Source organism: Staurois parvus, unplaced genomic scaffold (genome assembly GCF_062004578.1).
Source record: "Staurois parvus isolate SC_StPar_1 unplaced genomic scaffold, SC_StPar_1.0 ptg000131l, whole genome shotgun sequence".
NCBI lineage: Eukaryota > Metazoa > Chordata > Amphibia > Anura > Ranidae > Staurois > Staurois parvus.
This window is the reverse complement of record NW_028317927.1, coordinates 4,237,727-4,264,627: the sequence shown is the minus strand read 5'-3', so window position 1 is coordinate 4,264,627 and position 26,901 is coordinate 4,237,727. Positions and strand designations below refer to the sequence as shown.

The 26,901-nt window shown below is 45.4% G+C and overlaps 1 protein-coding gene across 2 annotated transcripts in view; it reads left to right on the top strand.

The window, feature by feature from the left end:
* The window catches only part of PLS1 (plastin 1), a 166,597-nt gene that overhangs the window by 120,735 nt on the left and 18,961 nt on the right, over window positions 1-26,901 (top strand). For both annotated transcript variants that reach the window (XM_089672569.1, XM_089672568.1), the window contains exons 10-11: window positions 2,590-2,779; window positions 26,465-26,543. In XM_089672569.1, coding sequence (XP_089528695.1) covers window positions 2,590-2,779; window positions 26,465-26,543 — 269 coding nt within the window. The remainder of the gene's footprint in view (window positions 1-2,589; window positions 2,780-26,464; window positions 26,544-26,901) is intronic.

Below are 26,901 nucleotides of genomic sequence, written 5' to 3'. Positions count from 1 at the left end.
ATCGTCTGCGCTGGTGTTCCTCTGGAGATAGTTTAGGCCGTGCCAGGCCGAGTTGCATAGGTTCAGGGATATCTCCAGGTGGCCGGTTCTGGATGTTTGGCCTGGGTGCTTGACTGCGACCCTGAAATGACCCCCATGGATTTCCATGACCCTGGCCGGACCTCTCAAACCTGCGTTCCCGCAGTCTATGGTCAATCTTAATAGTCAGTGCAATTAAGTCCTCTAAAGTCTCAGGCACCTCCACCCGGGCGAGCTCATCTTTCAGGCCTTCTGATCGGCCTATACGGAACTGATGCAGGAGAGCAAACTCGTTCCAGCGTGTGTCCCCCATCCAGCGCCTAAATTTAGACGCGTACTCCTCTGCCGCTCGGCGGCCTTGCCGGAGCGTGTACAAAGTAGCTTCAGCAGAAGCTGCCCGCTGTGGGTCATCGTATAGGATGGCCATTGCGTCAAAAAAATTGTCAACCGAACTAAGGTGAGGGTCATTTTTTCCCCGCAGTCGGTGGGCCCAGTCTTGGGGTTCACCCTGCAGGAGGGAGATGACGAACCCCACCTTCACGGATTCAGTCACAAAGGTTCGTGGTTGCAACTCAAAATGGAGAAGACAGGACTCACGGAACGACCTGAAGCGTGTGCGGTCCCCGTGAAAATGTTCCGGTAAGGGTACTCGGGGTTCGGCCACCGGGAGTGGGGCGGATGCCCCAGAAACCGGCACAGGGGCTGCTACGGCCGGGGGTGCGGGGACCGTGGCCTGTGGGGCAGGAACGGATATAGTGCAGGTCTGGAAGTGATTCTCAATCTGCTGACATCTGTCCTGCAGGGCCGATACGGCCTGTGTCAAGTTAGACAGGTGCCTGCAGATCTCCTCAAGCGGCAAGGGCCCTCCTCTAGACTCAGTCATGGCCTTCTGGTACTGTAAGGGACCGCCTGGCGGTACCACTAGCTCTCCACTGAATAGGCGTCCCCAGCGCACGGAGTCTAAGTCCCAGGGTGCTTGTTCACCAGGGCCCCTGATGGTGGGGATGGACTTGGAGCCCCCTGAGACCAGGCCGTGGCTACTGGGTGCGTCCGTCAGTGGTAGTGGTATGCGCCAAGGGCTCCCACGGGGAAGAGTCTGATATGAGGAGGTCAGCAGACCCCACTGCACGGGATGGATGGATGGATGAGCAAGGTCAGACGGGCCGGGTCGGTAACAGAGAGGACGGCAAGGTACAAGGCAGCGGGCATAGAATGGTCGGGTCACACGCCAGGTCAGCAACAGCAGGTCAAATCCAATAGGGGGCATCCAGGAGAGAGGTCAGGCAAAGCAAGGGTCAGGGCAGGAGAAATACAGCAAGGTCAAGGCACAATCCGGGTCAGTAACTTACAATTCACAGGTTCGCAGATACAGGATACAGGTAAGACCAGAAGGCACTGAATGACAGCTCAGGGTCGTTTAAATATCCCGCCCTGAGCTGCCATTGGTGCCCAGCGGGCGGCCGCGGCTTCTACTGCGCATGCGCGAACTCGAACGCCGCGGCCGGCCCGGACCTAGTGCTCGAGTCCCTGCACAGGGCGGCACACTGCGCCTGCGCCGGGACCATCGCGGCGGGGATCGAGGGGATCCCTGACACATATTATCACCTAATTGAATCCAACTAGGTGTTTGGCCTAGATTTAGGCTTACAGGAAGGTGAGCACATTAGAGTGTCATTATTCAAGGAAGAATCCGCACTATATTTTTTTTGACAATTATATTTATTTGGACGCTTTCCAATTATTCTTTATCTTTTTATTTATTCAGTATAGTGGACTTTTAATTTTATTTTATTTCATATTTAACTTTATACAAGTCACACTTGAACATTTTTTTTTTTTACCATATTTTTAGTCGTTTATTTTGAGAGGATTTATTGCACATTTTAGTTATCACATTTTAAAACCACGAGTATTATGTCTATATATCACTTATAACAATCAGTCATTAATTTATTTTAAGGGCGCGGCACTTCTTATAACTCTTATCTTAGTTACTAACTTGCACACAAATATGAGGATGTGACCAAGTGCCAGCGAACAACATCATATATAAATAGTATTTATTTTGTGGCTCACAAGTACTTTATAATCTCTTTGCAAATTGTTCACCCTTTAATGTAAACACACAGCAGGTGTTTATAAGCTATTAGAAAACAACTAAAACCTGACTTTAGAGTATTTGATGTGACCTTCAAGGATCTTTGAGAAGTAATTACATTAAAGTACATGCATCTAAAGAGTTAAGGGATGGCTTGTTTTAAAGAATGGCACAGATGCAATTTACATAATAAATTCTAATCATATACCTGTTAGAAAAATTAAGGGAAGAGACACACAAAAATAAGAAAGCGTTTCAGTGAAGAATCCCCAGTTTCAATTAGTTAAAAATGTTTACACACTTTTTCAGTTAAAGAAGTTTAACAAGTTTTAGTACCCAAGATATAAACCTCTGAAAGTATGATTTGAGAAAATGATCTTACTGTAAATTAACTTACCTATTGTGCCAGAAGTAATAGTTATATTATTTTCCTATAGCTATTATGTACTTGCCTGTCTTTATCGTTTTGACAGGAACCTAATGATATAAAGCGGGCCAACTACATGCTGAACCAAGCAGACAAATTGGGCTGCCGGCAGTTTGTGACACCATCAGATGTGGCTTCAGGAAACCCTAAACTGAACTTAGCTTTTGTAGCAAATCTGTTCAACATGTACCCAGCCCTGCACAGCACCAATGGGTATGACTTTAATTCAATAGAAGGTAAGTAAAACATCAGGTATTATATCATGAGCTGCCATAGACTGAAAAAATATGCTCTTCTCATTTACATTCAACATATTATATATAATAACCTTTTGTGTATTGCTATCCTTTGTCATCTAAAATTCACTATGTACCAAGGATGAAGACACAGCCAAACCATTACTGTTGCTGGGAAGCATTTCAGTGAATCTTAGACTAACCAAATTTTGCCTGTAGAAGCAGTTCAATATTATCCTGTGTGTCCATGGACATTAGGACATTTAGAGGCGTATTTAAAGCTCAGCATTTAGACGCAGAAAAAAAACCTTCTGGTTTGCGTTTTTGAGAAGTTTTGTGGCAGAAAAAAATGCTCTTAAGTGCTTCTAAACTCTCCTAAACACCTGCAGAAACCACTCATTATGATTGTTTTTATTTTTTGCCAAAAGAACTGGTGTTTATTTAAGCCCAGTGTGCATGGACCCTAATAGGATGAAGCTCATACACATTATTTTAATTGATGTAGTCGTGCTGAACATTGGTAATTGCCCTGTAGAACTGCAAAAGTGACGTATTCAGTGCACATTGATGAATGTTATCAGTGTTGATACTATAACAGCAAATAGAAAAACTGTATTTCATTCTAAATTAGTATCTCATGGGTTACAAATAGTAGCTGGAGGTGTTAACTAACAGTATTTACTCTCATACTTTCTGCAGTGATCTGCTCCTCTAGTGAGCAAATTCTAGGCATTAGCTCAATACTCTATATTACAAATTTGTGCAGTGTTTTGTATGTAAAGGTTAATTCAATAAAGTTTTCATCTAGTGTCAATGGTGAGGTTCTATGAAGTATTAATCTAAAGAGAGTAGAAAATTGTTAGCAATTATTGAGAAATTAAAGCAGGTAACCTTTGCTTTGACCATACAGAGCAAAGCAATATGCTCACTTTAATTGCCCTATCCTCAGCAGCACATACTTACCATTTTCTTCATTCGCCAACCACTTAATTCAGATATTGGAATAGGTGAAACCATCCAGTGTAATGGAGTCACTTAAATTGAACTTTCCAAAGGATTTAAACTAATTGGGTTAGCTTTGTCACATGGAGTGAGTCACATGCTCCTCCATACCTAGAGGTACCTGGTATCTCCTTTGTTCCCAGCGGTTGGACAGAACAAAACTTTGACAAAGCATGTTTACTTTAAGCAATGAAATAACCATTTGATGCAAACAGAATACCAATTTCACATCTACATCTACGCAATATTTATATATGGGAATAGAACATTTTGATATGAAATTTATCAAGTGAATAAATAATAAATATAGTAAAATAAACTCTTGCTGTTTAATGAATTGACATGATAAGGGCCTGTGTCCATGGGCTTTTGTTTGCATTGGTTCTGCTCCTCTTCATATACACATCTTTGGAAATGTCAAAGCAGCATAAAACAGGTCAAACGAAGGCCAGCTGCACTTGTAATGAATTGCTTTCAAAGCATGCTGCCATTTGCCCATCAACTCAAAGCCAAACCCTCTCAGCACATATCCGAATATTTATTTTATCAAATTCTTATATTGCATAAATTAATTTTTTGATTACTAATACAGTGCCTTTGGGTTATTCTTTTCTATATGTCACAGATATCACCCTTACTTATGTTGTAGGTACAGTATACGCTTATTCTTTTAAGCTTCAGAGTGGCAATTCTATCAATGTGACTTTTGCATGTATCTAAAGTTTGTTTATAGTGTGGTTCCTGCTCAGTATGAGGGAACCATATTTTACATAAAGTATAATGGTTTTTGGTCAGGTTTACTGTGTATGTGTGTGTATGTATATGTATGTATGTGTGTGTTTTGGGGTTTTTTTCAGAACTGCCTGCTTTCATTATTGTAGTCTGTTTAAAACTTATTAGGCCAGACATTCTTGTCTGTACTGGAAAAGGTGAAAGGCTTGTTTCTGCTAAAAAAGGGGAGAGATCAGGTATAATCTGTATAACTTAAAGTGTTACCAAATTCAGGACCCTGCATTCACTATATCTGGTCTCCCACAGTACACAGAACATGGAAATGTAATTATTTTAGTAAATATAACCTAAGAAATACCTTTTTTAATCAGCAGTATATAGCAGTCTTGTGACTTCTATCAGTGTACAGCAGAGCACTGATTAAAGCTTGTAGGAGGAGTTTTCATTCTGCTCTAGGAAGATGCAGAACCCCTGACCTCTGTATGGACAGTGCTGATTGGTCCTGTGTTGAACACATGCACTCTCCCAAGAAAAAAAAACTTCTCTAGCAATACACACCAAACTGAGCATGTGCAGAGTGAGTCCACAGGTATGTGTTATCAGGAGATAAAAGGGGGACACTGGAAGAAGGGGAGGATCAAAGAAGTAAGGATTAAACAGCATTTTTACACAATGCAGAGGATTAACCCCATAGGTTCCACAGTGAGTCTAACAAGCATGCTTTAGTGCATAAACAGACCGTTTTTACTGTTGTGGGTTTAGTAACACTTTAATCTTCCTGCCATTTAGATCTCTTCCTATCACAGCTGTAAATTAAACTAAAGGAAGTTTTTCCTTGTGCTTGGAGTTTGCCACCTGCTAGCTGCAAGTTTTAAATGTTAATAGTTAATTGTTATTATTATACAGGATTTATATAGTTTGCTGAGCGCTTTACAATATAACAGGAGACAATACAGCAACAATACAGTTCAATACAAGAGGGTTAGGAGGGCCCTGCTCCTTGGAGCTTACAATCTGAGTATTATTATTATTATTATACAGTATTTATATAGCGTCAAAAAGTTTGCTCAGTGCTGTACAATATAGTGGGGGGCAGTACATGAGACAATACAGTTACAAAACAATATACGAGAGGTTACAGGACTACTTCACATCTACCTAATTATAAAAACATTTTTAATAAGTTTTTTTTTTTTACTCAATATACGTAATAAAATATACTGAAAACACTGTACGCTTCACACATAGTTAACATAAACTTGTCAGCATGATAAAAGTACTGAACAGACTACAGTGCCAGCAGGAAGCCCTTGATACAGAGAATACAAGGTCAAGGGTGTTGCCATTAAAGTGAGTAGGAATATAGAATAATAAATTGTAAGAATGTATCAATTTGGTTTCACAGTTTATTATTACATCATGAAAAAATACAATTCTGTACTTACAAAAAAGTCACCTTCTTTTCATCAAAAGATTGCTTACAGTTTTCCAGGAGACCAGACAATAAGTTGCCCATTGTATTAGGTCAAAGGATGAGGTTAGGCTGAGATGTTGAGAGGTAACCAAGGTGTTAGCATTAACAGGGTTGTTCAAGCTATCAAGAATGATAGTATTTCAAAGGAGTGAAAGTAGGGAAGCCAGACAGAGAAGTCAGCAATGAGTTACACCAGTTCAGGAGGCTGATAAATTGTAACTTTTGAAGCAAGTAACATGGTGAGAATCTGTATTGGGGCACAACATTTGTGAACAGGGGCAATAACTGTGCAGATAGCAAAATTCACATAACTGTTGTCTCTGATGCAGCTTCTCTGTCTAGAGTATTTGGTGTCCCTGGATAGTGCCTAAACAAATATGGTTCTGTCCATCAGGAAAGAAGAGCTGATAAACAAATGGAGAGGGAGAGTACATAGTTACATAGTTAGTCTGGCTGAAAAAAGACAAAAATCCATCCGGTTCAACCATAGAGAAAAAAATAGTTATAATCCTATACCCACAGTTGATCCAGAGGAAGGCAAAAAACCCCCCAGCAAAGCACAATCCAATTTGCTCCTGCTGGGAAAGAAATTCCTTCCTGATCCCCCGAGAGGCAATCAGATAATCCCTGGATCAACTTTACCTATAAATGTTAGTATCCAGTTATATTCTGTGTATCTAAGAAACAATCCAGGCCTTTTTTAAAGCAATCCACTGAGCTGGCCAGAACCAACTCTTGAGGGAGTATATTCCACATTTTCACAGCTCTCACTGTGAAGAAACCTTTCCATGATTAGAGATTACATTTCTTTTCCTCCAGACGTAAAGAGTGCCCCCTTGTCCTCTGTGATGACCTCAGGGTGAATAACTCTACACCGAGTTCACTATTTGAACCACTGATGTATTTATACTTGTTGATCATATCCCCCCTTAATCTCCTCTTCTCAAGAGAGAGTAGTGTGATCTCTGTGGGAGGTATTTAAATACCTGCAGGTTTTACTTATGCAATGCATAGCATTCATTTGCTTAACATAAGATATACAGTATATCTAATATTATATCCTAAACATACAGGATAAATATTGCAACATTGTCACATATATCTTGATATTGGTATGACAGTGTTCATATGTGAAAAATATCAATTTACTTTTCATTTTGCGCACCAAAATCTAAAGCAGAATTTTAGATAAATTTGGCGTTATATAGAATAATAAAGTGTAAGAATGTATCAGTTTAGTTTCACAGTTTAGTATTACATCATGAAAAAATACAATTCTGTACTTACAAAAAAGTCACCTTCTTTTCATCAAAAGATTGCTTACAGCTTTCCAGGAGACCAGACATTAAATTATCCTAGAACATTGTTTTTATTAACTTGAACATTTTAAGTTCATTTGTGAAAAAAAATTGCAAAGAACATTTGGTGTACTGATAAATTGGTTTATTGTTGTGCTGCTTGCATGCTTTTCTCCTTCCATAAGATGATGCATGTCATGTGTTACATAGCAACCAGCTGTGCATACTTAAAGTAAACCTGTGTCTGGACTATGGACATGAAACTATTAACATATTCCTAACACGCAGTAAAACAAGCATTTGCAGACCTCTGTAGCTACTATCAAAGTTAGTTATTTATTCTCAAAGATCCACAAATTGTACAACATAGAAACCAAATTAAACTTGACATACACCAATAGAACTTTGTTTGAAAATGTTAATTTTTGGAACGTTCATTAAATTTTCTAATGGCTAGTGGGGTTGAATTGACATTCATTTTTTTGAGAAAATTCAAAGGAGTGGAATGGAAAATGTTTCTCAAAGGAACAAAATTGTAACTGTGAATGTGATTTTCATTGAGGAAACATCATACATATTGAAATGCATGAAACCTGTTTAATATGTATGTGATTCCATTCAAGTAGCAGGTCAGGAAAAAATTTCAAGAGCTTTTGAACTAAATTAGTTGACACAGTGATTACATGAAAGAATGTTCTGGCAAATGATTTTTCAAGAACGTTCAAACAAAATTCTAAGCATGTATGGCGAGCTTTAGAAGGAGGACTATAAGGAGACACCCATACGTGCACACTCTGGGCCTGGTCCTGATCTGAGCTGTGTGCATCCATAGACCCACACAGAGGCCAGAAATCAAGGCCCCTGCTTCATCCCACTCCCAACAAATTGAATGACAGCTGCAGCAGCCTATCTCTCCCCCACCCTCACCAGGATTCTACAACCCAAACGTTTGGGAGAAATTGCATGGTGGTACCTGGATCTGAAGATGTTGAAGAGCAAAACAAAATAATGTTTGGGGGCAGAGGGGGTTATAGATGTACTGAGCATTGTTTGCTTTAATGCAATAATGTTACAAATGCCTAGAATGTAGTACTATTTTAAATTCTCCACAATGTCTGTAGATGCAGAGGTGAATGAGGGCTTGTTTTAAGGTGCTTTCATTGCCAGTTCAGAATATGTACTGTACATAATTTATTGTGCGGGATCTGACCACAGGTTCACTTTAAGAACAGTTTACTATGACACTAAGATCTTAGTGCGGTATGATCTTGGTGCAGACTCAGCACAGAGGAGATCCCAGCTGGGTTTACTATACCTCCCAACTGTCCCTGATTTTGAGGGACTGTCCCTGGTTCGGAACAAAGTCCCCCTGTCCTCCTCATTTGTCCCTCATTTTGGTCTGATCTATATAGTTGTATATCAAATGCACTTTTTATCTTTCAAAAAGTGTTTCCCAGTGATAAACCTTTCATCTAATTTCTAAATTGCTGCATTTGTAAATTTCTAAAGCCAAATATAAAAAAATAGTAGTGGTAAAAACAAGAACTTGTGGGTTTAATCATTATATTTTTGGAAATTCTCCTTTAAGGGGGAGTGGAAGGGTGTGTGTCCTATGCCTACATACTAGAGATGAGCGAATTATTCAAAAATTCGATTCGGCTGATTCGGCGAATTCGCGGAATAAATTCGATTCGAGTCGAATATATTCGCTGCGAATTTAAATTATAAAAAGGGTGTTTCTAGGCTTCAGAGAGCCTTTATATTAGTGCAGAACACTGTACCTTTAATTTAAATGCCCTTGGAGTCTGCTGGGGAAGAGAAATAATACTGTCAGTCAGTATGACATGCAGATGAGTGCCGTCGATCTTAGAATCACCGCACACTTCACTCATTTGGGCAGTCACGGGGCCAAAACCAGAGTGTGGAGCCACAGTGTGGCGGTGGAGGCAGCAGCAATGGGAGGCCATACAGCACCCTATGAAAAAATGGAACCCACCAGCAGTGTGAGGAGACCTGAAACTGGCACATGGCAGAGTGTGGCGATGGAGACAGCAGCAATGGGAGGCCGTACAGGGACCCATGACACACTCTGGACCTGGCAGCAGCATGAGGAGGCGGTACAGGGGCCCATGACAGATTACGGGCCTGGCAGCAGCATGAGGAGTCGGTACGGGGGCCCATGGCAGATTACGGGCCTGGCAGCAGCAATGGGAGGCCCGTAATCTGCCAGCACCCTATGACAAAATGGAACCCACCAGCAGTGTGAGGAGACCTGAAAGTGGCACATGGCAGAGTGTGGCGATGGAGACAACAGCAATGGGAGGCCGTACAGGGACCCATGACACACTCTGGACCTGGCAGCAGCATGAGGAGGCGGTACAGGAGCCCATGACAGATTACGGGCCTGGCAGCAGCATGAGGAGTCGGTACGGGGGCCCATGGCAGATTACGGGCCTGGCAGCAGCAATGGGAGGCCGTACAGGGACCCATGACACACTCTGGACCTGGCAGCAGCATGAGGAGGCGGTACAGGGGCCCATGACAGATTACGGGCCTGGCAGCAGCATGAGGAGTCGGTACGGGGGCCCATGGCAGATTACGGGCCTGGCAGCAGCAATGGGAGGCCCGTAATCTGCCAGCACCCTATGACAAAATGGAACTCACCAGCAGTGTGAGGAGACCTGAAAGTGGCACATGGCAGAGTGTGGCGATGGAGACAGCAGCAATGGGAGGCCGTACAGGGACCCATGACACACTCTGGACCTGGCAGCAGCATGAGGAGGCGGTACAGGGGCCCATGACAGATTACGGGCCTGGCAGCAGCATGAGGAGTCGGTACGGGGGCCCATGGCAGATTACGGGCCTGGCAGCAGCAATGGGAGGCCGTACAGGGACCCATGACACACTCTGGACCTGGCAGCAGCATGAGGAGGCGGTACAGGGGCCCATGACAGATTACGGGCCTGGCAGCAGCATGAGGAGTCGGTACGGGGGCCCATGGCAGATTACGGGCCTGGCAGCAGCAATGGGAGGCCATACAGCACCCTATGACAAAATGGAACCCACCAGCAGTGTGAGGAGACCTGAAAGTGGCACATGGCAGAGTGTGGCGATGGAGACAGCAGCAATGGGAGGCCGTACAGGGACCCATGACACACTCTGGACCTGGCAGCAGCATGAGGAGGCGGTACAGGGGCCCATGACAGATTACGGGCCTGGCAGCAGCATGAGGAGTCGGTACGGGGGCCCATGGCAGATTACGGGCCTGGCAGCAGCAATGGGAGGCCATACAGCACCCTATGACAAAATGGAACCCACCAGCAGTGTGAGGAGACCTGAAAGTGGCACATGGCAGAGTGTGGCGATGGAGACAGCAGCAATGGGAGGCCGTACAGGGACCCATGACACACTCTGGACCTGGCAGCAGCATGAGGAGGCGGTACAGGGGCCCATGACAGATTACGGGCCTGGCAGCAGCATGAGGAGTCGGTACGGGGGCCCATGGCAGATTACGGGCCTGGCAGCAGCAATGGGAGGCCGTACAGGGACCCATGACACACTCTGGACCTGGCAGCAGCATGAGGAGGCGGTACAGGGGCCCATGACAGATTACGGGCCTGGCAGCAGCATGAGGAGTCGGTACGGGGGCCCATGGCAGATTACGGGCCTGGCAGCAGCAATGGGAGGCCCGTAATCTGCCAGCACCCTATGACAAAATGGAACCCACCAGCAGTGTGAGGAGACCTGAAAGTGGCACATGGCAGAGTGTGGCGATGGAGACAGCAGCAATGCGAGGCCGTACAGGGACCCATGACACACTCTGGACCTGGCAGCAGCATGAGGAGGCGGTACAGGGGCCCATGACAGATTACGGGCCTGGCAGCAGCATGAGGAGTCGGTACGGGGGCCCATGGCAGATTACGGGCCTGGCAGCAGCAATGGGAGGCCCGTAATCTGCCAGCACCCTATGACAAAATGGAACCCACCAGCAGTGTGAGGAGACCTGAAAGTGGCACATGGCAGAGTGTGGCGATGGAGACAGCAGCAATGGGAGGCCGTACAGGGACCCATGACACACTCTGGACCTGGCAGCAGCATGAGGAGGCGGTACAGGGGCCCATGACAGATTACGGGCCTGGCAGCAGCATGAGGAGTCGGTACGGGGGCCCATGGCAGATTACGGGCCTGGCAGCAGCAATGGGAGGCCCGTAATCTGCCAGCACCCTATGACAAAATGGAACCCACCAGCAGTGTGAGGAGACCTGAAAGTGGCACATGGCAGAGTGTGGCGATGGAGACAGCAGCAATGGGAGGCCGTACAGGGACCCATGACACACTCTGGACCTGGCAGCAGCAAGAGGAGGCGGTACAGGGGCCCATGGCAGAGTGGCGAAGCGTAAGCAGCTTAAATTGAAGGCCATACAGAGGCCTATGTTAAAAATAATAACATGTTTGGGGCATGATTCATGGCGGATTTAGTCAGTTGTGTCAGGAACTGGTGGTTTGAAATCCAGACTAATCCACGCCTGATTCATTTTCACAAACGTGAGTCTCTCCACACTTTGGGTGGACAGTCGTGTCCTCCGCGGAGTTACAATACCTCCTGCCGCACTAAACACGCGCTCCGATGCCACGCTACTGGCCGGGCATGACAGCCTTTCAAGGGCAAATTCAGCTAGTTGGGGCCAAAGGTCAAGTTTCGTTGCTCAGTAGTCAAGGGGATTGTCTAACTCGGTTGGCAGGGTGCTGTCCAAGTAGGCCCAAGCCTGTTGTTTGAGGTCCTGCTCCAGGTCCACCTGATGCTGCTGCTGCTGCGGCTGGTTAGTAGTTTCCTCACTGCGCTGGTGAAGAAAGCTACTCATCATCGACTGCAGACTGAGGCAGCCGCTGCTGGTGAAGCTGCCACTGCTCCTACCACCCCACCCCTCCCCTGCTGCCATGGCAGCGGAACGCGAGCGCACAGGGCCCACAGTGTCTGAGGATGGACGTTGGCGCAGAAAGGCAGAGACCAACTGACTACATAGGTGGTTTTTATAGTACGTTATTTTGGCCTCCCTCTCAGCAGGTGTGAAAAAGGCCACCATTTTTGAACGGTAGCGAGGGTCCAACAAGGTGGACAGCCAAAAGTCATCCCTCTGTCTGATGGTTATTATTCGGCTGTCGCTACGCAAGCAACCGAGCATGCTATGGGCCATTTGTGCCAAGGAATGCGAGGGACTCCCTGCCTCCATCTCCACAGCATACTGCCACGGTGCGTCTGGGTCCTCTGTCTCCTCCTCCTCCTCTACCAGATGCTCCTGCTCCTCCACTCCTGTCCGCTGAGTGGAAAAACCACCCATTTCACTCAATAATTCCTGAGCACCAATGTCCTCCTCTACCTCCTCCTCTTCTTCCTGTCCTGCCCCCACAGGGGTCATGTGGCGTTGAGATCTGTGCGCCACGTCTACCGCACCCTGACCAGCCATTGTTAACAGCATTTGTTCCAGGACGTGCAACAGAGGAATGACGTCGTTCATCCCATAGTCCTGCCGACTCACGAATAGCGTGGCCTCCTCAAAGGGCCTGAGCAAGCGGCAGGTGTCACGCATGAGCTGCCTATGGCTGACATCTAAGTTACACAGGGGAGTAACATCAGGAAATCGGTGATGGCCTTTCGCTGTTCGTAAAGGCGGACTAACATATGTAGGGTTGAATTCCACCTTGTTGCAACGTCGCAGATCAGGCGATGCTGTGGAATTCCGTTCTGCCGCTGCAGCTCAAGGAGGGTGTGCTTTGCGGTGTAGGAATGGCTGAAATGCATGCAAAGTTTACGTGACATTTTAAGGATGTCTTGCAGTGGGATGGTGGATTTTAGGAACCGCTTGACAACCAGATTGAACACGTGAGCCATGCATGGCGCATGGCACAACCTTCCTTGACGCAGAGCAGACACCATGTTCTTTCCATTGTCGGTCAACATGGTTCCGATTTTCAGTTTGCGCGGAGACAGCCATCTGTCGATTTCTCTGTTCATTACACTCAGAAGTTCCTCCCCTGTGTGACTACGTTCGCCAAGGCATACCAGGTGCAGCACAGCGTGACACCGTTGCGCCCTGCACATGTGATATGCCGGTCGGGTAATGGGACTTGGCACGGGGGTGGCGGCTGAGGACACGGCGGAAGAAGAGGTGGTAGAGGCGGACATCTTTGCTGGACCAAGGACGTGCAAACGTGGAGGCAAAAGCGGCGTGACCTGTCCAAGTTGCTGGTGCGGCTGTGCCGGCACCACGTTCACCCAGTGGGCCGTAAATTACATGTACTGTCCCTGACCGTAGTTACAGCTCCACACGTCGGCGCTGCCGTGCACTTTGGCAGAGACCGACATGCTCAAAGACTGGCCCACCATCTCTTCTACATGTGAATGCAGGGCTGGCACTGCCTTTTTGGCGAAGAAATGCCGGCTTGGCACTCTCCACCGCGGCTTGGCACAAGCCATCATTTCTCGGAAAGGTGCTGAGTCCACCACTTGGAAAGGGAGGGACTGCAGCACCAGCAACTTGGACAGGAGGACGTTCAGCTTCTGCACCGTCGGGTGCGTGCTCGCAAACTGTTGTCTCTTGGAAACGGATTCCAAGAAAGACTGCTGACGGAATCTGTGAAGAGGAGTAGCAGGAGAAGGAGCATCTGAATGAGCGGAAGATGCCAACGAGCGACAACTCCCCTCAGCAGAGGTGTTGGAGCCTTGACTGGCTGATAGAGGGCGATTGACGTCGGGTGACGGAGCAAGTAACGGAGCGGGTGATGGAGCGGGGGCTGGGGCAGGCAGAACCGCCGTATCTTTATCATGGTTTTCCCAGGCCACCGAATGGCGACGCTGCATATGCTGACGCAACGCTGTAGTCCCAACATGGGCCCCCTGGCCACGCTTGACTTTCTGGCCACATAGTCGACATACGGCTACGTTTACTTCCTCGGGCGGCTTGACGAAAAATTGCCACACCGCCGAGTAGGAAACTTTGCCCCCGCTACTCCTCACTGGCTGACTGCTACTTCCTCCGTGCACACCGGCACCACTACTGGCCGTGGTGGTAGGCTGCAGTGGAGCTGGTGCTCTACTCCGTGGCCGTTTGCCTCCACTGACACTGCTGCGACCCTGCTGCCTCCTGGGCAACCCACCGACTGTTTTGCTCGCTGGCAAGCTGGCACCCTCTTCTCCTGATGATGCGGAAGCAATAGCCTGATGACGACGAGGCTGCCAAGTGCGATCAGCCTCATCATCATCGATTAGGGTCTCCGCCTCACTACTAGCCCCCTCGGCTGCGTGTGGGTCAGGAGACAGACCTGTCTCTAGACCGGCTACCTAGCCACTCTCCTCGCCAGTACTTCTTCGCCTGGCTGCTGAAGAGGCGGATGTCTCCCCCCGTTCCTGACTGCCCTCTGTTAGCTCTTCCTCACTGTACAGTGGGGCTGAGCCCACAGCATGCGATACTTCGCTTGGTGAGGGAACACCAAAGGACAGGGGCAGGTAGAGGACACGTGATTTCAGTGGGCTTGCTCCCGGGCCATGCCAACTAACGGTTGTGTCTGACGTACCCACCGACCGTTGGCTGTAGGTGTCAGAGGTGACCTGGGAAGAGGAAGACGACCGAGCCAACCAATCGATGACGGCAGGGTTGTCGGTTGAGACACGACCGCTGGATGACACCGGGAGCACTGGCCTCTGGCTGCGACTAGTGCTGCCTCGACCCCTTTCTCTGCTGCCACGTCTGCTCGCTCCTGAAACATTGCCTCCTCTGCCACTCCTCTGCGTGTTGTCTGACATACTCTTTAATTCAATGATTCTGTGTCCCTGAGTAACGATTCTGTGTCCCTGAGTAACAGTTCTGTGTCCCTGAGTAACGATTCCGTGTCCCTGAGTAACAATTCTGTGTCCCTGAGTAACAATTCTGTGTCCCTCAGTAACGATTCTGTGTCCCTCAGTAACGATTCTGTGTCCCTGAATAACAATTCTGTGTCCCTGAGTAACAATTCTGTGTCCCTGAGTAACGATTCTGTGTCCCTCAGTAACGATTCTGTGTCCCTGAGTAACGATTCTGTGTCCCTGAGTAACGATTCTGTGTCCCTCAGTAACGATTCTGTGTCCCTCAGTAACGATTCTGTGTCCCTGAGTAACGATTCTGTGTCCCTGAGTAACGATTCTGTGTCCCTCAGTAACGATTCTTTGTCCCTCAGTAACGATTCTGTGTCCCTCAGTAACAATTCTGTGTCCCTGAGTAACGATTCTGTGTCCCTGAGTAACGATTCTGTGTCCCTCAGTAACGATTCTGTGTCCCTGAGTAACGATTCTGTGTCCCTGAGTAACGATTCTGTGTCCCTGAGTAACGATTCTGTGTCCCTCAGTAACGATTCTGTGTCCCCGAGTAACAATTCTGTGTCCCCGAGTAACAATTCTGTGTCCCTGAGTAACGATTCTGTGTCCCCGAGTAATGATTCTGTGTCCCCGAGTAACGATTCTGTGTCCCTCAGTAACGATTCTGTGTCCCTGAGTAACAATTCTGTGTCCCTGAGTAACAATTCTGTGTCCCTCAGTAACGATTCTGTGTCCCTGAGTAACAATTCTGTGTCCCTGAGTAACGATTCTGTGTCCCTCAGTAACGATTCTGTGTCCCTGAGTAACGATTCTGTGTCCCTGAGTAACGATTCTGTGTCCCTCAGTAACGATTCTGTGTCCCTGAGTAACGATTCTGTGTCTGTCCTTGAGTAACAATTCTGTGTCCCTGAGTAACGATTCTGTGTCCCTGAGTAACGATTCTGTGTCCCTGAGTAACGATTCTGTGTCCCTCAGTAACGATTCTGTGTCCCTCAGTAACGATTCTGTGTCCCTGAGTAACAATTCTGTGTCCCTGAGTAACGATTCTGTGCCCCTGAGTAACAATTCTGTGTCCCTGAGTAACAATTCTGTGCCTGTCCCTGAATAACGATTCTGTGTCCCTGAGTAACGATTCTGTGTCCCTCAGTAACGATTCTGTGTCCCTGAGTAACGATTCTGTGTCCCTGAGTAACGATTCTGTGTCCCTCAGTAACAATTCTGTGTCCCTGAGTAACAATTCTGTGTCCCTGAGTAACGATTCTGTGTCCCTGAGTAACGATTCTGTGTCCCTCAGTAACAATTCTGTGTCCCTGAGTAACAATTCTGTGTCCCTGAGTAACAATTCTGTGTCTGTCCCTGAGTAACAATTCTGTGTCCCTGAGTAACAATTCTGTGTCCCTGAGTAACAATTCTGTGTCCCTCAGTAACGATTCTGTGTCCCTCAGTAACAATTCTGTGTCCCTGAGTAACAATTCTGTGTCCCTGAGTAACAATTCTGTGTCTGTCCCTGAGTAACAATTCTGTGTCCCTGAGTAACAATTCTGTGTCCCTCAGTAACGATTCTGTGTCCCTCAGTAACAATTCTGTGTCCCTGAGTAACAATTCTGTGTCCCTGAGTAACGATTCTGTGTCCCTGAGTAACGATTCTGTGTCCCTCAGTAACGATTCTGTGTCCCTGAGTAACAATTCTGTGTCCCTGAGTAACGATTCTGTGTCCCTGAGTAACAATTCTGTGTCCCTGAGTAACAATTCTGTGTCCCTGAGTAACGATTCTGTGTCCCTCAGTAACAATTCTGTGTCCCTGAGTAACAATTCTGTGTCCCTGAGTAACAATTCTGTGTCTGTCCCTGAGTAACAATTCTGTGTCCCTGAGTAACAATTCTGTGTTCCTGAGTAACGATTCTGTGTCCCTCAGTAACAATTCTGTGTCCCTGAGTAACAATTCTGTGTCTGTCCCTGAGTAACAATTCTGTGTCCCTGAGTAACAATTCTGTGTCCCTGAGTAACGATTCTGTGTCCCTGAATAACAATTCTGTGTCCCTGAGTAACGATTCTGTGTCCCTCAGTAACAATTCTGTGTCCCTGAGTAACAATTCTGTGTCTGTCCCTGAGTAACGATTCTGTGTCCCTGAGTAACAATTCTGTGTCCCTGAGTAACAATTCTGTGTCCTTGAGTAACGATTCTGTGTCCCTAAGTAACGATTCTGTGTCCCTAAGTAACGATTCTGTGGCCCTAAAGTCTCTGTGGCCCTAACTCTGTCCCTAATACACAGAGGTCTGTCTCTCTTGAATGACCGGAGGCTAATGGAGAATTCTAAGATGGCCGCGATTTATAGCTCCACCATTACACAGTGCTGGCTGGCTGGCTGCTGATTGGCTAATGCGATCACATGTCATGAATGAATGCATTATGGGTCAGCGCGCCTTGTCTGCGTGCCTTCCCAGAGATCCCCGCTCCGTCACCTCACATGTCGCCGCCATTTTTGGGAAAATTCGATTCGTGCATCCGAAGTTTGCTAATTTTCGGATTCGGCGCGAATTGAATATTTCCTAATCTTCGAAACGAATTCCACTTCGTCATGTTCGATTCGCTCATCTCTACTACATACTTTTGCTAATAGGTGTCCCTCATTTCCATCTGAAAAATTTGGGAGGTATGGTTTAGTGTTGAGGGAGGGATATTATTAGAGTTGGTGTTAGGTTTAGTTAGAGTGAGAGCTGGGGGTAAGGGTTATGCTGGAGCTTAGTACAGTTGAAGGATAACTATTAGTGCAGGCTCAGAGAAGGAAAATATTCTTTATGCACCAAGCATCGAGAGCCTCATGCCAAGAGTATTTAGCACAATGCAACTATGTAAGAATCCTTGCTATACTTTAAAAATGTATGAATGAATTTATGCTCCAAGATATGAATTTTCACCCATCTTCTTCATGACCTCACTTCTAATTACAGCATTTTATTTGAATTTAAACATCTTTTTCAAACAAATTATAATGCAAAAAAACAAAACCAACAATATACTGTATACAGCAATGGTCAAAAATTCACGGGGCATGGAAAAAGTCATGGGACTTATTCATGTTGGATAAAAGGCAATATGAAGTTGTTGCACATAAGAACATGCTCAGGGGCGGACTGACAACTCATGGGGCCCCCGGGCAATGGGGGATCATAGGGCCCCTGTGTCCTTGCCCAAACTCAAAAAAGCCTATGAAAAGGGTACCAGGGGTATCTCATGGGGCCCCCTACTGACCCCGGGCCCTCGGATAGTGCCCGAGTTTCCAATTGGTCAGTCCGCCCCTGAACATGCTAGACATTTGTTATCCTTTTCTAAAAAGGTGATAGATGGAACTATGGATGAATAGCAAAGACAGTACAAATCTTCCAGTTTTAATTATCCGATGCGTTAGTCACAAAGTTACAAAGCATAAATGTTTAACACAGACCCCCTTGCAAATCAGAAACAGTTGGTGAGTATGATTGTACTAAAACAGCCTGCACTGTGTGTGTTACATAATTCATGCAGCCCTTCACACAGAGCTGTCAGAGTCTGTTTTCCAATGCTGAAAATATGCAAGGACCTATTAGTTATTCCTCTTAATATAGCTTTGTTCATGGACCAGAGCATTGCAAATTATTGTATTTATTACCACCGCTGAGTCATATTCTAAAAATATCACACTTGGTCCAATAAATCTCTAGTCAGTGCTGTTCTAAATAATCCCAATGTTTACATTCTTTCATTAGCCTAAATAGCCATATAGAAGTATGAACCAGCAAACACAAATGCTCCTGCGCTTGGGGATGGACTCGATGCAGGCTGCAACCACATTAAGAATGTCCTGGAACATGCACACCTTGCTGCCCTCAACAGACCGGGGGAATCCAAATATACTGAATGAGGAAAGAACAAACAGAGGGCGCACAGGCCTAGTGCATTACCATAAAAAATGTTTAATAAGAAATAAAATATGTGTTGTACTCACAAACGACAATAAAGTCAAGGCACATCATAAAAGAACAGCTGGGTCAACACCGTGCTGAGTAAAAGTCCGTAATGGGGAATGTAGACATCCAAAAGGCTGATGCGTTTCCAGGACTTGTCTCTTCCTCAGAGCCCTCTGAGGAAGAGGCAAGTCCACGAAACGCGTCAGCATATTGGATATCTACATTCCCCATTACGGACTGTTACTCAGCGCCGTGTTGACCCAGCTGTTCTTTTATGATGTGCCTTGACTTTATTGTCGGTCATTAGCCATACAAAAGTATGCCTTGGGTTTTAGGCCTTGTCCACATTAAGCAATTTGGAGTCACTGGCAGAATCTCTGTGATTATGCCTGCAATTCCAAATTGCGGCTAAACATGCAAAGCGCATTTTGGTGCCATTATTCTTAACAGCACCCTAAATGCAGTGCGATTTTGCTGCGATTGTTGCATGACAGAACCGCATGGCATAACTTGAGTTTAAAAATCATGCTAAGTCTGTCACCTAAAAAGCAGCAGGAGCTTGTTATGGGCAACAAATGCGCATAGTGCAGCCCATTGAAGTAAATGGGATGCCCTATGTGTGACACGCGGAAAAGCATATAAATCACGTTTTCAAGACCACAAGCTTTAACTCTTATTACAACAACACAATGGGGTTGATTTACTAAAGGAAAATAGTCTGTGCACTGCAAGTGCACCTGCTTTATGTCTGAGGGGAAGCTCTGAAATCAGGCGAAGCTCTGCTGATTTCTTTCATCCAATCATGTGCAAGCAAAAATGCAATTTTTTCTTTTCCTTTCATGTTCCCCTCAGATCTCAAACAACTGCACTTTCAGGTCACTTGCAGTGCACAGCTTATTTGCCTTTAGTAAATCAACTCCAATATCTGAGTGGGGCCTCATTCAGAAGCATCGATTTATTTTTATCCTATTTCTAATTAGCTCAGTACAAATCTGTCTGCTTTAAATAGAGAGATGTCACTTATTTGGGCCAAAACAGTCTCTCTCTCTCTCCCTGTGAGAAGAGAGCAGGGGAAAGGGAAGAGACACACTTTGTGTTTCTATGAACACACACAGCGCCGCTAGTGGATTGTACCTGCACTCAGCAAGTGGGAGGAGCCAGGAGACTCGAGAAGGGGAGGATTAGGGCTGCTCTGTACAAAACAATTGCACAGGGCAGGTAAGTATAACATGTTTATTAACTAGTTGCCGACCGCAGATAGCCGAATGACGGCTACACTGCGGCCGGCCAGTTCTGAGTGGACGTCATATGACGTCCTCCCAGAACGCGCTCTCCTCTGGCGATCTCCGTTATCGCTGTGTCCTACGGACACAGCTGATCACGTGATGTGGTAAAAGGCCAATCACAGCGGCCTTTTACCACGTGATCAGCGGTGTCCAATGACACACTGATGAGAGGGAAATGCAAGTGCCGGTTCTCGGCTGCACTTTCCTCACGCTGTCAGATCATGAGGAAAGTACTGCCGAGAACCGGCAGTTGTCAGAGCGGGGATCAGCACCGATCATCAGGGCATGCTGGAGAACGGTCTACAAACTCAGGAAAACGGCTGATTTTACTATAATCTCTCGAGATTATAGTAAAAGATCAGTTTACTAAGCAGAGGTAAATTATCTCTGCTTAGTTTTCGGTCCCTCCGATTCTCCAGCTCTGGGCACAGATCTCCAGAGAAGGGCTGAACATATTCTCCTGGGTGTTATAAACTGTGAATGACCAGAGAATAGCTGTGATCCTCTGAATCTCAACTATTCTGTGTGTCATAAACGGACACCTAAACTGGAATGGCAATTGGAAGTATGCCTGATTATGTCAGGTGGGGAAGGTGTGACACGTATTCCAATGCCAAGGTAAGGAGCTACAGCTGATGAGTGTTTCTTCTGCCTTTAGCAGCCCCATTCTCTTAAGGCCAGCAGGATTACTGGTACTTGGTTGCTCCCAGGTCATAGAACACAATGCTATAGTTCCTGGCCAAACAGCAGAAGGACTTGCATGGAGTGAAATCTAGGGACAGTTCTAGGCCAGGGTAGCAGTGTTGCCAACCATCAGTATTTTTACTGGTAGCCAGTAAAAAATTGGCACTTTTCTCCAGCCAGTGAATGCCAGTGACAGGAAAAGGTTGCCAGTTAAACATATGGCTGTGATGCTTGGCTTGGAATTGCACATGCGCTGTCCCAGTCCGGAGCCTACCAAGACCATCTGAGTGCCTGCTACAGTGTGTTCGAGAGGGGGCAAGTCTGGTGGAGGTGGTGCCTGAATATGTCATGTGATTTCATAGTGAAAGAGATCTGAGTGGAGCAGCCGGAGCCTCATGTGCGGGTCTGCGGGACATGAGCAAGGCAAGCCGGGAGCGAGACTGTCAGTGTTGTTTGGACTGGAGTGGACTAGTGGAGAGAGACTGTCACTTTGACTCAGGAGGGGACGTGTCATGTCAGTAAAGTGTCATCATCATCTATACTGCTGCACACTGCTGTCTGTGTCACTTTGAGAGTCAGTTCATGTGTGTGTGCCTGTCCATTCAAAATTCTTGCCCTCCTGAGTCCTGTTTCTGAGCTACTTACCTAATATAGTGAAATAAAATAGGAAATATTTTTTTCCCTTAATGTCTACCTTAAATCATATTGCTGATTGAATATTGTACTTGTTTTTAGTCTAAATACTGAAATATGCACTTAAAACTGTAATTTTGTAACTTTTGAAAATGCCAGGAAAAACTTGTCTGTGCCAGTAAAATTTGGATGTCGTGTCAGTGAATTTCAATCTGGTAGGGTTGGCAACACTGCAGGGTAGACAGCTAACATGCGTAATTCATTAAATAATCTGAGGTCAAGTCAGGCAGCAATCCAAAAGAGTAATCGGTGTACAAGTCAGGGGTCAGCAACAAGGATGCAATGACAATTAGCACAGCAGGCAGGGTACAACAGGAAGCTAGGTAGCAGTCTTTATCACAAGCCCAGAGCCCTGAGCTTCTGATGCTTAAATAGAGTACTGCATCCAATAAGGCTAGAGGGGCATGATCAGGCAATGCAGCAGGGTTGACTAGCAATCAGTGACAAAAAAGGTTTTTTTACTTGTGAGCCACCGACTTAAAGGTATATACAGTTGCAAGAAAAAGTATGTGAACCCCTTGGGATTACGTGGAGTTTTGCATGAATTGGGCATAAAATGTGCTCTGAACGTCATCTAAGTCACAACAATAGAAGAACACAGCCTGCTGAACATAATACTACACAAACATTAGATGTTGCCATGGTTTAATTGCACATAACATGTAAACATTCACAGTGCAGGGAGGAAAAAGTATGTGAACCTTTGGACTGGTTGACCCTCCTTTGGCAGCAATAACCTCAACCAAACATTTCCTGTAGTTGCAGATCAGACCTGCACAACGATCTGGAGTAATTTTGGACCACTCCTCTTCACAAAACTGTTTCAGTGTAGCAATATTCTTGGGATGTCTGGTGTGAATCGCTCTCTTAAGGTCCTGCCACAGCATTTCAATCGGGTTGAGGTCAGGACTCTGACTGGGCCACTCCAGAAGGCGTATTCTGTGCTGTTGCAGCCATTGTTTTGATGAATTACTTGTATGCTTTGGGTCATTGTCCTGTTGCATCACCCACCCTCTGCGGAGATGGTCGTACGTTTTCCTGCAAAATGTCTTGATAAACTCTGGAATTCATTTTCCCATCAATGACAACAATCCGTCCAGGCCCTGAGGCAGCAAAGCAGCCCCAAACCATGATGCTCCCTCCGCCATGTTTTACAGTGGGGATGAGGTTTTGATGTTGGTGTGCTGTGCCTTTTTTTCTCCACACATAGTGTTGTGTGTTCTTCCCAAACAACTCAATCTTGGTTTCATCTGTCCACAGTATATTTTGCCAGTAGTGCTATGGAACATCCAGGTGCTCTTTTGCAAACTTCAAACATGCTGCAATATTCTTTTTGGGCAGCAATGGCTTCCTCCGTGGTGTCCTCCCATGTACTCCATTCTTGTTTACTGTTTTCCTTCTTGAAGATGTGTCAACAAAAATGTTAGCATGTGGCAGAGATTTCTGTAGGTCTTTAGCTGACACTCTGGGATTCTTCTTTACCTCATGCAGCATTCTGCGCTGTGCTCTTGCAGTCTTACCATGGATACATGAACATCAAGGCTTTTGGAGATACTTTTGTAACCCTTTCCAGCTTCATGCAAGTCAACAATTCTTGATCGTAGGTCTTCTGAGAGCTCTTTCCTGCGAGGCATGGTTCACATCAGACAGTGCTTCTTGAAACCAGTAAACCCAAAAAAGGTATGTGTTTTTTAAGGGCAGGACAGCTGTCAGCAACACATCCAATATCATCACACTGATTGGAGTCAAGGTTGGCTCACTCCTGGCTCCAATTAGCTCTGGGAGAAGTCATTAAGCTAGGGCCTCACATACTTTTTCCTTCCTGCACTGTGAATGTTTACATTTTATGTGCAATTAAACCATGGCAACATCTAATGTTTGTGTAGTATTATGTTCAGCAGACTGTGTTCTTCTATTGTTGTGACTTAGATGACATTCAGAGCACATTTTATGCCCAATTCGTGCAAAACTCCACGTAATCCCAAGGGGTTCACATACTTTTTCTTGCAACTGTATACTCTGGTTCGCTGACATCCAACACAACCTCTATTTTCGTGCAAAATTACCCAAAGAAAACTCAATAAACTGAATGTCACGCTCCTATTCCAAATGCAATATTGTATACAGCGTTAAAAAATATAACTTATACTGAATCGTTGGGTTTATGAGTCAGTATAAGTTATATTTTTTAACGCTGTATACAATATTGCATTTGGAATAGGAGCGTGACATTCAGTTTATTGAGTTTTCTTTGACTAGCAATCAATGCTCCACAGTGAGGGGGGCAGCACCACCAGCCAATGGGAGGGTAGGAGGTGGAGCACATTCTGTGTCTTAAACAGTGCAGTAACTTCAATTTATAGGCTCACACACAGTATAGAAGGGTCAATCCTAATGCTCAAATCTGATTCTTGAGTCAGATTCTTTTTTTGGTTCAGATAGTTTCTCTGGCATAGCTCCACTTTGGGCAGAGCCCAGAGGGGTAAACGACACTTTTGAAGGTTGCTCCAAACCTTTAATACCTTCTCCCAGCTCACACCACTGAGCCAGCTCCACAGTGATTGGCTGTTGAGAATAAATATTGTAGCCTACTCAACAGTAGGTGGTAGAAGCAATGAGGAACTACTCTAGCACATAGAGCAATAGAAAAAAAGCTCAAGCTGTCTACATCCTTACTCATGCGCACGTACACACACATGCACATTAGTGTGGGGGGGAGCGTGTAGGCTCTGAAGTGTGTACTAGGAGTTACTGGTCTCTAATGCCTCCCTGTGACATCTGTGCTGATTTATATACCAGTGAATGTGAAATTAGTGAATGTTGGGCTTACCAGATCAAAGCAGGCAAATTCAAATGACAAATTATTATTATTATAATACAGGATTTCTATAGCGCCAACAGTTTGCTCAGCGCTGTACATTATAATGGGAGACAGTACACGAGACAGTACAGTAACAATACGATTCAATAAACGAGGGGTTCAAGGGCCCTGCTCCTTGGAGCTTACAATCTAGGAGGGAGGGGATAGTAGTACAGGAGGAAATAGCTGTGGGGGATGGAGTGGTAGGAAGAGTGGAGGAGTTCAGTAATTAGCTGAGGGTGGGGTAAGCTTCCCTGAAGAGGTTTTCAGAGTGCGCCTAAAGGTGAGGAGAGTAGGTGATAGTCTGATGGATTGGGGTAGGGAGTTCCAGAGGATGGGGGAAGCCCTGGAGACGGGCGTGGGAGGAGGAGACCAGGGAACTAGAGAGTAGGAGGTCTTGTGAGGAGCAGAGATTACGTTTTGGATGGTATTTGGATACAAGATCGGTGATGTAGTTTGGGGCAGTATTATGAACAGCTTTATACGTCAATGTTAGCATATGTCAAATGTCTTTGAATGTGAGCACACGACAACTACATGGTGTGGGAAGCAGATACATTTATACTGTATATACCTACAACTAAGTTGCATTAAAATGTACATGAATAAAATTAGACATAATTAGAAAGGTATGTTCAATATGTATGGTATTATTGTATTCTCTTTGGAATATGCAATAGTTTAAAGTTAGTTCTATAAATTACATAGTTAGTCTGGTTGAAAAAAAACAAAAGTCCATCCAGTTCAACCATAGAATAGAATTGAATTGTAATTCTTTGTCACATTATTTCAGTTACCATCCACTAGGGAAAGAGGCCTCTAGAGCAGCGGTCTGCAAACTGCGGCCCCGGGGCCGGATGTAGCCCTTTGCTTGCCTATATCTGACCCCTTCCTCCACTGACATCAACGATGGGGCTTAATTCATGTCACTGATATCAACCATAGGGCACTATCATTCCTATTGACACCAACAATGGGACATAATTCCTTTCACTGACACCAACAATCAGGCACTTTTCCTTCTACTGACACCAATGAAGAGGCACTATTGCTCCAACTGACACCAACGATGGGGAACAAAAAATTGGACATTGTTCACTCCCACTGAGCACAGTCTGCCCCCCCTAAAGTCTGAAGGATGGTAAACTGACCCTTTGTTTAGAAAGTTTGGAGACCCCTGCTCTAGAGTATAAACATCAGTGCTGTCATGAACTTCAAGCTTGGATATAGGGTGTTGTCTGAGACAAAAAGACCCTTTAGAGATAGGAACAGTACAAGGACCCCAGCAGTAAAACATATTTACCAGATTTCCTTTAGTGTTATCCATTCATGTTTATTTCATGAGTCAGGGTTTAACTATGGCTCCTGCTCCATTCTGTGTTCTGCAAGTCAGAGAGCTCTTGCTAGCACCTATGACCATTGTTCTTTTACATCTGGGAAGCCACAGCCCTGAATTTGGTCCATCTAAATTTAGCCTAAAGTACATCTGCATCTAATGCTTTCAGAATCGGCATCTTTAAAATTTTTACTATTTCTAAGGCTCCTGCTTGAATATGTGAACCCACTTAGGAGTCCCTGGGGACAGTTGCTAGGGAAGATGAAACTGCTGAGATACACATTCTTCTGATCACTTGGTAAGGAGTTGCTAATCAGCAACGGGATGCAAGCCTGAAACAAAACAGGGTTAGGTTCATCCCCTGACAATGTTACCAAGAACCATTTTGGAGAATCTATGTAAGTATAGACACAGAAAATTACTTATTCATTTACGCATACGTTATTGTATTGGAAAATGCCTACATTTATGTTTATGTAATTGTATGTTATAGTTTAATATTTTTCGTCTTTCACACACACAGGAGAGACAAATGAGGAGAGAACTTTCCGGAACTGGATGAATTCTCTTGGTGTAAATCCTTATGTTAACTATTTATACAGGTAAATGCATATGCACATTTTATATATTCATGAGAAATATTTTTTTGCTTTTACTTAAATCAGAGTGTTCTGAATTGATTGGTAAATACGATTTACTGCCCTTGGCATGTTGCTGTTTGCCTTACTGGATATTTTCAACTGTGATGCCATTTTCTTGATATCAAAACATTTTTCAGCTTAGCCAGTGTAGCATTACCCTCACAGGAGCCGCTTGGTAGATTGGATTCCCTGTTCTTTTGCCTCGACTCTGTAAACAACCTTGGCCACTCTGACACACTAGGTTAAGCAAATGGATGCTGCAACACTATTGGGAGCACAAATAAAAATATCCTGCACACAACTATGATTTAGTAACAGA